This window comes from Pristiophorus japonicus, chromosome 21, assembly GCF_044704955.1.
Source record: "Pristiophorus japonicus isolate sPriJap1 chromosome 21, sPriJap1.hap1, whole genome shotgun sequence".
In the NCBI taxonomy this organism is placed as follows: domain Eukaryota; kingdom Metazoa; phylum Chordata; class Chondrichthyes; family Pristiophoridae; genus Pristiophorus; species Pristiophorus japonicus.
In genome coordinates, this window is record NC_091997.1 from 75,539,777 (window position 1) to 75,556,119 (window position 16,343).

Consider the following 16,343-nt stretch of genomic DNA (forward strand, 5'->3'; position numbering starts at 1 on the left):
ACGTCTGTATTCAACATGATCGTTCAACTCAGGGTGGACAAGAGAGCGCTTGGTCTTGAGACCTCTCCATCAATAGTTCAGCAGGGGGGACCCCGGTAAGCATGTGGGGTCTTGTCCAGTAACTAAGCAATATGCATAACAAGCGAGTTTGCAGTGAACCTTGAGTTACACATTTCATACTCTGCTTGATGGTTTGGACAGCATGCTCTGCTTGACCATTAGATGCGGGTTTGAATGGTGCTGACCTCACATGTTTGATACTATTGAATTTCATGAACTCTTAAAACTCCAGACTAGTGAAGCAAGGTCCGTTGTCGCTTACAACGATGTCGGTTAGACCATGAGTGGCAAACATGACACAAAGGCTCTCAATGGTAGTTGTGGATGTACTGGATGAGATGATTATACACTCTATCCCTTGGAATATGCATCCGCCAAAACTAAAAACATCTTTCCCAGGAAGGGACCAGCAAAGTCGATGTGGATCCTGGACCATGGTTTCGATGGTCACGACCACAGACTCAGCGGCGATTCCGCTGGTGCTTTACTTAGCTGCATGAAAATGTTGCACTGATGCACACATGACAGATCGGAGTCAATTCCAGGCCACCATCCATGAGACCTGGCAATGGCTTTCATCATGACAATACCGGGATGAGTGCTATGTAGGTCATGTACAAATTTCTCTCTTCCTTTCTTAGGCATAACAACACGATTACCCCACAGTAAACAATGACTGAATGGATAGTTCGTCTTTGCAACGGTTGTAAAGTTTGGTCTCATCGCCCATTTGCTTGGGTATGGCAGACCAATCACCACTAAGGACACAATGTTTCACAACCGATAATATCGGGTCCTCGCTGGTGCAGGTCTTAACTTGTAGGGCCGTGTCAGGGGTTCCTTCACTTTCAAAAGCATCCATAGCTAACAGTAGGTCTGCAGGTTGTGGCGTCTCCACCTCCGGTGTGGGCAACGGCAGACGGCTCAGTGTATTGGCACAATTCTCGGTGCCAGGTCTATGGCGAATGACATAATCATAGGCAGATAATGTCAGCGCCCACCTCTGGATGCGGGACGAGCATTGGTATTTATACCTTTGTTTTCCGAAAACAATGAAATGAGTGGCTTGTGATCTGTTTTCAGTTCAAACCGAAGACCAAACAGGTACTGATGCATCTTTTTAAGCCCATTTACACAGACTTATGCTTCTTTTTTTACCATGCTGTAGGCTCTTTTCGCCTTTGACAAACTTTTAGAAGCGTACACAACAGGTTGTAGTTTACCCGACTCATTGGCTTGTTGGAGCACGCAACCAACTCCATATGACGAAGCATCACAGGCCAATACTAGACATTTACATGGATCATAATGTACCAGCAGCTTGTTAGAGCAAAGCAGATAAATAGCTTTCTCAAAAGCTTTATCTTGAGACGCACCCCAAACCCAGTTGTCGCCTTTTCTTAGCAGCATGTGCAGTGGCTCTAATGAAGTGCTCAATCTAGGTAGGAAATTACCGAAGTAGTTAAGTAGACCAAGGAACGAATACAGCCCCGTCACATTCTGGTTGCATTTTTGATGGCCTTGGTGTTCGAGTCCGTAGGCCTGATGCCGTCAGCAGCAATTTTCCTCCCCAGGAATTCGACTTCCAGTGCCTTGAAGACGCACTTTGAACGTTTCAGTCTGAGTCCCACTTTGTCCAGACGATGTAGAACCTCTTCCAGGTTGTTCACATGTTCGGCGGTGTCACGACCTGTGACCAGGGTGTCATCTTGGAACACGACGATTCTAGAGACGGACTTCAGTAGACGCTCCATGTTCCTCTGAAATATGGCTGCAGCCGAGCGAATTCCAAAAAGGACACCTGTTGTAGATAAACAGTCCTTTGAGTGTTGATGCACGTAAGTCTCGACCAGCTCCTGTGTCATGTAGTCCGATGTCAGATCCAGTTTAGTGAACGACTTCCCCCCCGGCTAGTGTTGCAAGGTCATCAGCCTTCGGTAATGGGTATTGATCCTGTTTCGAAACTCGGTTAATCGTAACCTTGTAGTCTCCACAAATCCTAACAGTGCCATCACTCTTCACCACAGTAGCAATGGGGCTGGCCCATTTGTTAAATTAGACGAGTGATATGACCCCTTCATGAATGGAGTCTGTCCAGTTCAATTTCGACCTTTTCCCTCCTCATGTATGGAACTGCCTGAGCTTTATGATGGATGAGTCTTGCATCCGAGTCCATGTAGATCTGCACCTTGGCTCCTGTGAAATTGCCGATGCCTGGTTCAAACAGTGAGGGGAACTTGCTCAGCACTTGAGCATGTGGAGTATCATCCTCTGATAACGCTTTGATATCATTCCAATTCCATTTGATTTTTTTCCAGCCAATTCCTGTCGAACAGCGTTTGACCTTGCCTGCAACAATCTATAACGGTAAATCATGAACCAACTGCACCATCATATGACACCTTGACTACTGCACTGCCAATCACCATAATGAGTTCTTTAGTGTATGTACGCAACTTGGCATTGACTGGACTCAGCTTAGGCCTCACAGCCTTAGCATCCCACAGCTTGTCAAATGTCCTCTGGCTCATTATTGATTGACTCGCACACGTGTCCAATTCCATTGGTACTGGCACACCGTTAAGTTTCACATTAATCATTATTGGTTGGCTCTTTGCTCGGAACGAATACAGTCCATGCACTTCCTCCTCTGGTATCTCGGATTGCATATCCAGATCCGCTCTATACTGGTCATCATCCTCCATGTGGTGTGTCGCAGACACATGCGCTGGAGATGCCCCAGTCTCAAACAGCCTTTACAAATGTACTGTTTAAACCGACACTGATGAGGCCGATGATTGCCCCCACAACACCAACATGGTGAAATCGGATTCATTCCCATTGGTGGACTTTGGGCAGCCACAGGTTTCGCATACGCAGTCGAGTAGGCCTTGCCATATGCGGCTTTGCAAAATGACGATACAATCTTGTTTACAGTACTCGCTGAGTTCCGATTTTTAGATGATATCTGCTTTAAGTTTTTGTCCGTCGTCATGCATGCCTGGGCAATTGTGATGGCCTTGCTCAAATCCAGCGTCTCCACCGCCAGTAGCTTACGTAGGATCACTTCGTGGTTGATGCCGATTACAAAAAAGCCCTTCATCATGTCTCCCAATGCTTTTTCAAACTTACACGGTCCAGCTCGATGTCTTAGGTCGGCAACAAATTCCGACACATCCTAGCTCTCAGAACGAACGTGCTTGTAGAATTGATATTGTGAGATGATACCTTTTCTGGTTTGAGATGGTCACGTACAAGAGCACACAATTCCTCATAGTCCTTGACCATTGGACTTGCAGGCGAGAGAAGATTCTTTGAGTCCATAGATTTTTGGACCGCAAACCGTGAGGAAGACCGCCCTGTGCCTAACTGCGTCAGGGTTCCTCCATTTTGTTGGCCATGAAGTACTGTCCAGGCGAGCTACAAAATCTGCCCAGTCCTCTCCCTCCACGAATCTCTCCAGAATTCCAATTGTGCTCATTTTTGCATGTGAAGGTTCTTAAGTTACCTCGTCGCCAAATGTTATGTATGTAATAACTCGATAGATTGAATACTGTAAACTAACACAGTTACAAACCTGGCTCTGCTTTATTAGGGCCCAAAGTGATTACATTACATGATGGCTTTTATACCTGGGCCGCACACACATGCGTACAGCTCAATGACCTCAGACAGTGGCGCCACCTGGCGGCTAGTAACTCCAAGCATACATACATAACACAAGGTATTGGGAAAACGTAGATGGATCCTTACTCGACATTTCACCTGTGATACATATATGAAGACATGTTTCCTTCTCTTGCTGTCCGTGGCAATCACAAAGTACCACTGGCACTGAATGTCACATGATCCCGAACTGCAAATGCAGGCCAGCACGGGTTGAAGGCCAGTACAGACCTTTCCGCTAACATCTTAGCAAAAACAATCTGAGTCACAGTTGTGACTTTTTAACAATGTGTATAATTAGTTCTTTTAGTATTGCTACTCGTGCCCCGAAGCGATCTCCTGAACACCAGCGCACCAAACACACACACAATATAACTTGGAAAGATTCAGAGTACTGGTAGCCAAATCAATTAGCAACACTACTTCAATTCAATAGAAGGCCGATAAATCCCCAGGGCCTGATGGACTGCATCCCAGAGTACTTAAGGAGGTGGCCTTGGAAATAGCGGATGCATTGACAGTCATTTTCCAACATTCCATTGACTCTGGATCAGTTCCTATCGAGTGGAGGGTAGCCAATGTAACCCCACTTTTTAAAAAAGGAGGGAGAGAGAAAACAGGGAATTATAGACCGGTCAGCCTGACATCGGTAGTGGGTAAAATGATGGAATCAATTATTAAGGATGTCATAGCAGTGCATTTGGAAAGAGGTGACATGATAGGTCCAAGTCAGCATGGATTTGTGAAAGGGAAATCATGCTTGACAAATCTTCTGGAATTTTTTGAGGATGTTTCCAGTAGAGTGGACAAGGGAGAACCAGTTGATGTGGTATATTTGGACTTTCAGAAGGCTTTCGACAAGGTCCCACACAAGAGATTAATGTGCAAAGTTAAAGCACATGGGATTGGGGGTAGTGTGCTGACGTGGATTGAGAACTGGTTGTCAGACAGGAAGCAAAGAGTAGGAGTAAATGGGTACTTTTCAGAATGGCAGGCAGCGACTAGTGGGGTACCGCAAGGTTCTGTGCTGGGGCCCCAGCTGTTTACATTGTACATTAATGATTTAGATGAGGGGATTAAATGTAGTATCTCCAAATTTGCGGATGACACTAAGTTGGGTGGCAGTGTGAGCTGCGAGGAGGATGCTGTGAGGCTGCAGAGTGACTTGGATAGGTTAGGTGAGTGGGCAAATGCATGGCAGATGAAGTATAATGTGGATAAATGTGAGGTTATCCACTTTGGTGGTAAAAACAGAGAGACAGACTATTATCTGAATGGTGACAGATTAGGAAAAGGGGAGGTGCAACGAGACCTGGGTGTCATGGTACATCAGTCATTGAAGGTTGGCATGCAGGTACAGCAGGCGGTTAAGAAAGCAAATGGCATGTTGGCCTTCATAGCAAGGGGATTTGAGTACAGGGGCAGGGAGGTGTTGCTACAGTTGTACAGGGCATTGGTGAGGCCACACCTGGAGTATTGTGTACAGTTTTGGTCTCCTAACCTGAGGAAGGACATTCTTGCTATTGAGGGAGTGCAGCGAAGGTTCACCAGACTGATTCCCGGGATGGCGGGACTGACCTATCAAGAAAGACTGGATCGACTGGGCTTGTATTCACTGGAGTTCAGAAGAATGAGAGGGGACCTCATAGAAACATTTAAAATTCTGACGGGGTTAGACAGGTTAGATGCAGGAAGAATGTTCCCAATGTTGGGGAAGTCCAGAACCAGAGGTCACAGTCTAAGGATAAGGGGTAAGCCATTTAGGACCGAGATGCGGAGGAACTTCTTCACCCAGAGAGTGGTGAACCTGTGGAATTCTCTACCACAGAAAGTTGTTGAGGCCAATTCACTAAATATATTCAAAAAGGAGTTAGATGAGGTCCTTACTACTAGGGGGATTAAGGGGTATGGCGAGAAAGCAGGAATGGGGTACTGAAGTTGAATGTTCAGCCATGAACTCATTGCATGGCGGTGCAGGCTAGAAGGGCCGAATGGCCTACTCCTGCACCTATTTTCTATGTTTCTATGTTAATACTTCAAGCAGTCTGGAAATTGCTGCTAAGGATATTTATGGATCAACTATGAATACATTTATATGATATTCTTCTGTCCGTGTGTTTAACGCAGGTGCTAAGTTGTGTTTAATGCAGGCATTAAGTTGTTTATTTTAAATGGTTTAAGGCCTCCAGTAAATAAAGGAATTCCAGAAGAGCTAGGTAAGTTTTAACTTGCTAATATTGCCAACAGTAATATCTAGGCTTACATTTTAAATATCTTCATCTTTGCTATCTTTAGGTTCTGGAGATTGATGGGTCAGATGCTGGGGATTTTGACAATGAAAGCACAAAGAAGGCAAAGGAGTCCCTGAACTGTGAGCTGACGAGTGCGGATTTTGCTGACGCGCTGGGTTTAAAGGAAGACTCCATGTTTGTGGTGCAGATGTTTGAGCTAGCAGACAAAGATGGAAATGGCTACCTATCATTCCGGGAGTTCCTGGACATCTTTGTAATCTTGATGAAAGGTAACTCCGAGCTCGGGAGGTGAGGGCTGGTTGAAACTCAGCTGGAGGCCTGGTCTGCCTTGAAGACAGCGCAGACTGACCAATACCGGTGTCAGCAATAGAGACTGGAAGACAATGGAGTAGTCCTGTGATATGGGATATGCACGGTAGTGTGTATCCTCAATACATTCACTCCTGCATCACATGAAGTTCTTTCATGTCTAGTTTGTGCATTTCCCATAAATGTTGTTGAATTTGAACTTTTTAAAAATTTAACAGTATTTTAGATATTCCTCTATCTCAAGGACTGTACTTCCAAGTCCAACTACACCCCTCTAGGAGATACAGAAGTGTACTTATTTTCCTTCGTTGGCTCTGCTGAGTGGAGGTAATTTTCACCTTCACAGCTTGGCTGCTAAACCGGCAAAGCAGATCGGGTGCCCGTTATAGAATCCGCCTGATCAGTTCCTCAATGAAAATGAAAATCGGGCAGTTTCTGTAACAGGCGGGTCATCATCTCAGTCACAGCCAGTGGTCAGAGCAGTGAATGACTGAGCACAACTTCAGGATTTCCGTGTTCGGATGCACATGCACTACATCCTGATGTTGCAGTCAGTTTCATCGTTCGCTGTTATTACCCACCACAAATTCCAGGCCGATATTTTTTCTGTTTGATATTATATACTTTCACAAGTTTGCGGCCACTGCAGTTGCTGATTTAAGCCCAAATTTTTTATGTTTTAAGTATTGCATTCTTTGGTAGGACCTCAAACTGCTATGGACACCGAAAGTTTACTTAAAAAAATTTATGATACAGTTTATGAAACTGTGTGGCCTTTGACACTGCTATTTGAGCAGGTGATATACAGAAAACAGCTACAGGTACAGTGTCTCAAATCCGGCAACCTCGGGACCGAGACCAAACCGGTTTTTGGATTTTTCCATATTTCGGACAAGAAAATCTTTGCAGTGACACACCTCTATCTGACGCACCGGGTCGAGGGTCATTTGTCAAGACTCGGACCGATCGCTCTCCATTTAAAACATCATCACAGGCGGTCCCTCAAAACGGGATGCCAAAAATGGATGAGTTCACGGGTGTTTCAATGAAGGACCCGAACTACATCCTGAAGGGTGGAAGATGCCTGTGCGTGGATTTTTTTAACGTGTGGTGGCCTTTGCACACCAGCCACCACACGGGCTTGACAGAGCTAGGTTTTGGTCCAGTGGCAAGGATTACCCAAGATGACGGGAGACTAGCTCTGCTGCACAGACCCAGTGCGCGCACACATCGCAGTGTGTGCTGTCCCTGTCCCCAAACGCACGCCTCCCCTGGGCCCCGATCACGTCCCTCTACAGTCTCTTGCCGCTCCTTCATCCCGACCTCGCTGCTCCTGCTGTATCTGCCCACGCTCCAATCACCGACCTGGATCTTGATGACGTCACTCTTTGCTGCCGTTGCCCTCCTGCACCAGCTCGCGCTGCTCCCTGGAGTAGTATGCCTCCACACTGCCCATGGTCGCCGCTCACCGCTCCTTTTATGGCCTTGACCTGCCGCTGGTCTTCTCACGCAGGTCGGGCCTCCACGCTGCCCATGGACATAGTGGTAAACATAGCGGCGAAGCTGATAACTATATGGCCCGCCGGTTTTTGGACAATAATTCCGGAATTTATTTTACCGAGTATCAAATGGGATTTTTTCAAAAATGTCTGGTTTTTGGACAGCCGAATTTGAGCCGTTGTAACTGTACTTAAAAAAAGGACCTCATTTCAGTGAAGTTTCGGAGTTTCCTTATGGCTACTTAAAGCACTCTAAGGAAGGAAATCTGTAAGTTTTGCAGAATCTTAGACCACGATTCCATTTGTGTACTGTGTGTATGAGCTAAATCTATGATGGTCTTTTTATAAAGAATAGTTTACAATTTCACTACGCATGCTGCACTGGGAAAAATGTCCCACCTCTCTTCCCCCATCCTGGTCAGCTGGCCACAAAGAAAATCCTGTGGAGTCGCAAGAGTTTTAAAAACTAGGCCCGAGTTGCAATTTTGGCGGCCTTTTGTCTAAACAATTTAAAAATATTCCATTTCCTTTACGTAGGTAGCCCAGAAGCAAAATCTAAGCTAATGTTTGCAATGTACGATGTTGACGGGAGTGGTTCCATGTCGAAGGAAGAGTTCTTGCAACTACTGAGGTAAATCAAGTCGATTTTACTTCTCGTAGTGTATCCAGTGGACATGTCCTGTTTTATTTGGCAGGGTTTTCTCTGGGCTCTACCTGTTGTGATATTAAAAATATTTTTTGTAATTTTCTCTGTTGGATGTTTTTAGAGTAACCGGGCTTAGAGGGTTGGGTTTTCGGCTTTGATGATTTTGGGGCGGTAACATTTGTACCTCAGTCATCAAAATTGGGCAGCTGGGCCCCGAGTCTGGGGCGCAGCGCTAAGGGAAGTGTTGTATACCTCTCTTAGGACGTTAGCATGGGAAACTCCCGAGCTAAAGAGCACTCAGGTGCACTCCGAAAGATGCCTGGGAAGAAAAAAAACCCTGAAAAATCCCACAGAAACATTCCCAATACATAGCCCACGCCACCACGACATAAATCGCCGCCCCCAAAAAAATCACGCTTACCTTAGGATGACATTACTTGCCTCTCCGCAGTCGGTAGAGATTGGAACGCCCATTTTCCCAGGCGCTCAGCAGGGCGCGCTGTGGGGCGTACGGGTCGGGCGGGAGCCAAAAAGCTCACCGGTGTCGCAACCAGGGGCGTTGCACACCGGCGCAGCTCTTCCGGGCGGCGCTGCTCCGTGCCGCCGCAAAATCGGACCCAAAAACGCCCGCGGGGCGCTGGAGGCTAACCGACCGCCTGCCCAGAACACCTCACCGCAGTCATTGCCGCCGCTCTGGGGTGAAAAACGGAGCATAGAGGACCGGAAAATCCTTCCCTAAGGATCTCTCAGATAAAAGAGGAAATGTTGCTAATAGCCTTGTCCGTGCTGCTCACAGATAGCACTCGGAGAACATGTTTTAAAGTCTTACTTGAAAATAAAGAATTCTGAGACTATCACCTGGTTCAAGAGATGGGATCCAAATTTGGAGTTTTACATTTTTATCGAAGTCACAGAATAATTGAAAGATTTTAAAATAAAAAGTCTTATTTAAGAATTGGTGATGTAGGAATTTGTTTCCGCTGGCCTTCTGGCATGAACTGGGCACAGGGGACAATTCCTGCGTCTGAACAGATAGGCCCGAGTCTCACCCAATATTGGACCTCGGATCTGGCCTGCCATTGATGCATGGCGGAAAATCACAGTCACATTACCCACCATTTTCCACCTCTACCAAGGCGCACTCTCAAAACGCATGCTATCATTTATCAAAAGAATTTAAAAAAATTTCCATACTGCCATTTTGGGATTTGTTTTCATCCTCAACTTGTGCTTCCTAGATAACAAAGATTGTAACCCAGCGACTGGGAAGCAATCGTTTCTCCCCGCCCCACAATCCCCTCTACAACAAGTGCTGGTATGTAATGTCAGAAGGAAGGTGCTTGTGAACATTGTGGTCTGCCTACCTCAGGGGAAGCAACACAGCTCTACTTAGGATCTACTGAAGCAACCCGGAGAGAGATCAATGGCTCAGTATGAGGGGAAACTCGGGTTAGACACTGAATCATGACATGCTGTGACACAAACTAGCCGGGCCTTTTTATTTTAAAAAGCAATAATTCGACCTGAAGTACCAGAGTTTAAAAATACTACTGTAATTCCATACACATTGCACCTTTGTGCAGGAATACTTATAACCTGGAGACTCAACTTGGAAATTTAACAGAGAAGATTAAAGTTCTTAAAGATCTTTAGACTGATGCCATCAATAATCTGGATTTGGGATTACAAAGATTTCCTGCTTTCTTCAAGCAGAAGAGAATTGAATGTTACCTTACCAAAACGAAACCAAAAAGCAGGCACTTCTAAAGATCACTTTAAAATATTCAGAGGAAAATTGATCTGAAAGCACATTTGCTGTGTGTTTATATTGACTAGAAAATGAAAACTCATGGGTGTACTTATTAGGTGTATAAAATATAAGGGGCCTAGATAAGAGTGGATAGGGACCTATTTCCCTTAGCAGATGCGTCAACAACCAGGGGGAATAGATTTAAAGTAATTGGTAGGAGGTTTAGAGGGAATTTGAGGGAAAATTATTTTACCCAGAGGGTGGTGGGGGTCTGGAATCCTCACCACATTTAAAAAGTACTTGGATGTGCACTTGGAGTGCTGTAACCTACAGGGCTACGGACCAAGAGCCGGAAAGTGGGATTAGGCTGGTTAGCTCTTTGTCGGTCGGCGCAGACACGATGGGCCAAAATGGCCTCCTTCCGTACTGTAAATTTCTATGATTCTATACTGATTTCTTGTTTCATTAGATTTAAGCAAGTGTTGGTTTATTTTGTAATGTTTTAGGTCTTTTATCGAGATCTCTAACGACAGCTTGTCAAAAGAACAGATACAGGATGTGATGGAGTCAATGTTCAAAGAAGCAGGATTTGAAGACAAAGACGAGTTAATGTGGGAGGATTTTCATTGCATATTCCAAGATCACTACACTGAGATGGAGGCAGCTACGGTCAATCTGAATGGTCAGCAAAAATCTATTAGACCGTTAGACCGTTAATAACTATTAAATGCTAAACTTGTAAATGGCAACTGCAAATCAGGAATTGCCATTTCACAGCTTTTGCAATCAGGGTTTACAGTGGGATAACATAATGTGCAGATTTATTTAAGGGTTAGGGTTGGACCTGTTATCTCACTCCCAAATCAGTGACCTGACCTCATCTTTATCCAGCATCTTCACAATGTTGACTAATATCTAAGCTTGGTGTCTATCAGAAATAGGTAATTAGTTTGTTTTGGTTTTCAACATAAGAACAAAAGAAAAAGGAGCAGGAGTAGGACATTTGGCCCCTCGAGCCTGCTCCGTCATTCAATAAGATCATGGCTGATCTGATCCTGGCCTCAACTCCACTTCCCCACCCGCTCCCCATAATCCTTGACTCCCTCATCGTTAAAAAAATCTGTCTATTTCCACCTTAAGTACATTCAATGACCCAGCCTCCACAGCTCTCTGGGGTAGAGAATTCCAAAGATTCACGACCCTCTGAGAAGAAATTCCTCCTCATTTCCGTTTTAAATGGGCGACCCCTTATTTTGAAACTATGCCCCCCAGTTCTCGATTCCCCCACGAGGGGAAACATCCTCTCTGCATCTACCCGGTCCAACCACACAGTCCAGTTTTTGATGGAGTGGGTGCCGTCAGATAATCGGGCAGTGTGAAAAAGTTTTGAGTTATTTTCGCATATCTGCCGCCAGAAACTAATGACCATGAATTGACGAGAACTTTTTTTCTCTCGATTATGTGCAGAAGATTGTGCATGCTCAGAACTTATTTCCTAAAGTAGCTAAATCTCACACAGATTTCACTAAACAATCATTAGGGATGGGGGGCAGGGGGTTGAGAATAAAATTAGGTAGGGGGGGTCTGATAGGGTAGATGTAGAGAAGATATTTCAACTTGTTGAGAGTCCAAAACTAGGCCATCAATACAAGATAGCCACTAATGTAACGATTAAGATCTGACTAATACTGTTACAAACACATTATTTTCTTCTGATTACCTTTTGTGTGCACTTACTGTCATTTTTTGACTGAACTAACCAGGAGAAGTAGTCAGCATCTTCCTGGGCCCAGAATATTTTTCAGAGGTCCAAGTCAGCCACTTTTACAGCTCAGAACAATTATTGGGGAAGTGATGGAGTTGAGGCGGTGAGCTGGCCATTGTTCTGATGTTCTGTCGACCCTGAATGGCCACTTTAACAACAGCAACAAAAGTTTCTCAATAAGTTTGCAACTTGGGGTCACATCATATGGATTTGGTCCATAAAGGGGACATAGAGCTCAACAATCAACATGGCGTTTAGCTCGAGAAAGCCGAGCAAGTTCAATTTGGTCTTGGGTTTGATAGTCTTCATGTTAGACTGCTTTCTGCGACTAACAAAAGAGAAAAAGTGCTTCTCGTTCCTAAAACTCAAAAGTCATGCCAACCATAATTTAAAGTTTTGATATTTGTTTCACCACAAGACGGTATTCAAGAAGGATGAGGTTAAATCGGTTAATGGCCTGCTTCATCTGAATTTAGTGCAATGCTTGAGAAACCGTTTAATGAAGAGCAGTACAGCCAAGGACAATCGAAGTATTTTTGTTAAATATTAGTGCAGTCCCCACCATTTATGGCGAGTGCGTGGTATTGCGATTTGCCCACAACTCGCGGTGGACGGTAAAACCAAAATTAAAGTCACTATTTAATGGAGTCACTAAATTGATTGAAGTGGTTGAAGTAGCAGTGGAGGTAAAATATGTCAGTGGACATTTTTATTAAGTTGTAGCCTGGTATTTGTAGATTTGATATCTATTATTCATTTATTACTCCAGGTAATGAAGGACAGAATCGTGGCAAAAAGAACCGGGTTTCCTTAATAAAGAAGAAACAATCAGAGTAAGTAAACAGCAGGCAATTAAGGGGTGACCTAATTGAGGTCTTCAAAATTTTGAAGGGGTTTGACAGGGTAGAAGTGGGGAAGATGTTTCTACTTGGGGTGTTGCGGGGTGGGGGGGGGGGGGCGGCGGGTGTCCAAAACTAGGGGACATAAATATAAGATAGTCACTAATAAATCCAATCAGAAATTCAGGAGAAACTTCTTTACCCAGAGAGTGGTGAGAATGTGGAACTCGCTACCACAGGGAGTGGTTGAGGCAACTAGCATGGATGCATTTAAGGGGACGCAAGAGAAGTACACGAGGAAGGAAGGAACAGAATGATATGCTGATGGGGTGAGATGAAGTAGGGTGGGAAGAGTCTCGTGTGGAGCATAAACACCAGCAGGTACCTATTGTGCAGAATGGCCTGTATCTGTGCTGTAAATTCTATACGATTGCTATACATTGTATAACAAAGCATAGAGACCGGAAGAATGACAGGGTCACTCCGCTAGCGGAAGTTCAGTGTACACCCCGACTAAGTGACTGACTCATCTGCACACTTCGGGTGGGTGGCCCATGCTCATAAGTGGCACCCATTATGATCTACCAGAAATGAAATCAGAGTAGCGTCATACCATTCTGAGGAAGAGAGTCCCCGGAAGGGCCCAGTCAAAATGCAGCTTCTCCTCCCAATGGAGCTATCGGGGCTTTTTTTTTAAATAATTAAATCCCTCCAGATTGATTGTCTTTGGCTGCATAAGTTTTGTGATCGTGGCAAGACTCGTGCCAGCTTTCAGCATTCCACCGATGCCTTTAAAAAAGATTACTGGGAAGCATTCCTTGTGTTAACATGAGATCTGCTCCAGAAACAATGGATTCGATTTTCGGTTTTGCCATTTTCGGGACGAAAACGGAGGCGGGCAGAGAAAATTACCGCCCGGAGAACGTTTACGTGGCGTGGAGAAATTTTTGCCATATGGGCCCTGAGCCAGGGGCACAGCGCAAAGAGGGGCGTTGTACAACTTTTGTGGCGCAAAAATGGGAACCTCGCCAACTAAAGTGCGGGGCCGGGAGCGTTCTGAGAGAGGCCTGGTGGGGGAGGGGGAATCACAAAAACATTGCCCACACCACCACAACACAAATTGCAAAAAAAAATAAACACTGGAACTTATCTGTTTTGCACTTTATCCACCTCACCGCCGCTGGCAGGGCTTTGGACTGCTGTGTTTTCCCTGGCGGTCATCGCGGGCCGCGCTTCATGGCGGACGGGTCGGGTGCGAGTCCAAACTACTGCCGGTGTCGCAACCAGAGGCGTTTCACACCCGGCGCAGCTCTTTCCGGCGGCGTATCATGACCGGACACACAAGACCTTGCCTCCCCATTTCTCGCCGCTCAGGAGCGCAAAGGTCCTGAAAATCCAGGCCATTGCCTTGATGTGGTGGAGGGAGCTGGGGAGGTGGGCAGAATAATTGCCCTGGCCCCTTCCCCGATTGGAAAATCTATCATTCGCGTAAACAGAAGGGCAGAACCGGGTCTCTCCCCATTTTCCAGTCCCTCATCTGGCAATCTGCCCATGGTCAGATTGGAATTGTGGATCCAGAGACTTTAAATGGTGACATTTGGTTCGATACATATATTTTATTCATTTGAATTGATCAATTCTTTTTAATCATTGAGCTGTCTCTTCACTGCTCAGTAAGCTCCCCAACCGGGTGCTTGCATATTGGGTCTGAAGGGGCCTGCGGTTTCATTCTGCCGCCGTTAAGGTATACCTTGGCTGGGTGTGCTAACACATTGGTTGCAGCACACTGCAATAGCGAAGTATCATGCCAAGGGCGCAAATCCCAAAGTATGATGCTTCGCTCTTGCAATGTGCTGTGCCCTGTGGCCTGGCACACCTCTCCCTTATCTTCATTGCCGTACCTTCAGTTCACTACTCGTATGGCAACATATTTCCAAAAGCCTGTTTCCAACAGAGCGCAGCTGTGTTCCTTGTTGAAGAAAGTCACGCAGAGTTGAGAGGCCTTTCTGGAGGGGAGGACAAAATTTTGAACTATAATTGTACTCCCACTCTCAGGCTTCAATGAGGACACCTTTCACCTTTGCTAAACTTTTTTTAATGGCACCATTTATTTCCTGACATCCAGTCTTTTTTAGCTCACTTATATTGGTAAAACTTCTGAAAATTAATTTTCAGAATTTCCAGTCATCCTTGTCTCGGGATGCTTTGATCCTTGGGGGAAAAATTGGGCTCATATGCGCCTCCCGTTAGCGCTTCTGGGGGACGCTAATCGGCGCAAATGGCTTTGTGCCCAGACACGGTGCTGACATCGACTCCCGCCATATTTGGCGAGAGTTTTGAGGCGGCGCTACAGCGTTACGCCACGATCTCCTGCTTCCGGATGGGGATTCCCAAAGGGGATGGAGTATAAAAGCAAGTCTTGCTACAATTATACAAGGTATTGGTGAGGCCACATCTGGAATACTGCGTGCGGTTTTGGTTTCCATATTTACGAAAGGATATACTTGCTTTGGAGGCAGTTCAGAGAAGGTTCACTAGGTTGATTCCGGGGATGAGTGGGTTGACTTATGAGGAAAGGTTGAAAGGTTGGGCCTCTACTCATTGGAATTCAGAAGATTGAGAGGTGACCTTATCAAAACGTATAAAATTATGAGGGCTTGACAAGGTGGACGCAGAGAGGATGTTTCCACTGATGGGGGAGACTAGAACTAGAGGGCATAATCTTAGAATAGGGGCCGCCCATTTAAAACAGAGATGAGGAGGAATTTCTTCTCTGAGGGTTATAAATCTGTGGAATTTGCTGCCTCAGAAAGCTGTGGAAGCTGGGACATTGAATAAATTTAAGATAGAAATAGACAGTTTCTTAAATGATAAGGGGTTATGGGGAGCGGGCAGGGAAGTGGAGCTGAGTCCATGATCGGATCAGCCATGATCTTATTGAATGGTGGAGCAGGCTCGAGGGGGCCGTATGACCTAATCCTGCTCCTATTTCTTATGTTCTTATGTTTTATGTTCAACAGTTTTCTGCCAAAACATCTCTGTCATCAGTCACTTGAGAGCTCAGACAGCTGTCTGGAATCAGACAGAGTTGCAGATGCTTATCTATTACTTGCCGCACGTTAACACAGTTCAAGATGTGTTCCAAGTACCTCTGAGTTCAGAAGGTTGTGAGTTCAAGTCCCGCTCCAGAGACTTGTGGCCATAATCCAGGCTGACACTTCAGTGGAGTGCTGCACCTTTGGAAATGTCATCTTTCTAATGAGACATTAAACCGAGGCCCCGTCTGCCCCCTCAGGTGGACGCAAAAGATCCCATGGCACTGTTTCGAAGAGGAGCAGGATTGTTCTCCTGATGTCCTGGCTAATGTTCCCTCTAATATTGTTTGGCCCCTTTAAAGGGATGCACGGTCCATTCACAATACCGCGCATGTGAGATCTTTGTATGGAAACGCTAGCTGCGCGGGTTCTCTGTAAGCTGTGCGGCCGCGTGGCTTACAGGGAACATTGGCCCTGGCCAATATTTATCACTCAACCAACATCCCTAAACAACAGATTATC

The 16,343-nt window shown here is 45.5% G+C and overlaps 1 protein-coding gene and 1 long non-coding RNA gene across 3 annotated transcripts in view; one reads left to right on the forward strand and one right to left on the reverse strand.

Annotated features, from left to right (window-relative positions):
- The window catches only part of LOC139234116 (dual oxidase 2-like), a 141,363-nt gene that overhangs the window by 91,638 nt on the left and 33,382 nt on the right, over positions 1-16,343 (forward strand). For both annotated transcript variants that reach the window (XM_070865075.1, XM_070865074.1), the window contains exons 19-22: positions 6,022-6,247; positions 8,324-8,417; positions 10,689-10,864; positions 12,717-12,780. In XM_070865075.1, the coding sequence (XP_070721176.1) occupies positions 6,022-6,247; positions 8,324-8,417; positions 10,689-10,864; positions 12,717-12,780 (560 nt within the window). The remainder of the gene's footprint in view (positions 1-6,021; positions 6,248-8,323; positions 8,418-10,688; positions 10,865-12,716; positions 12,781-16,343) is intronic.
- Positions 1-16,343, reverse strand: part of LOC139234117 (uncharacterized) — a 108,913-nt gene that overhangs the window by 42,430 nt on the left and 50,140 nt on the right. The window lies entirely within an intron of this gene.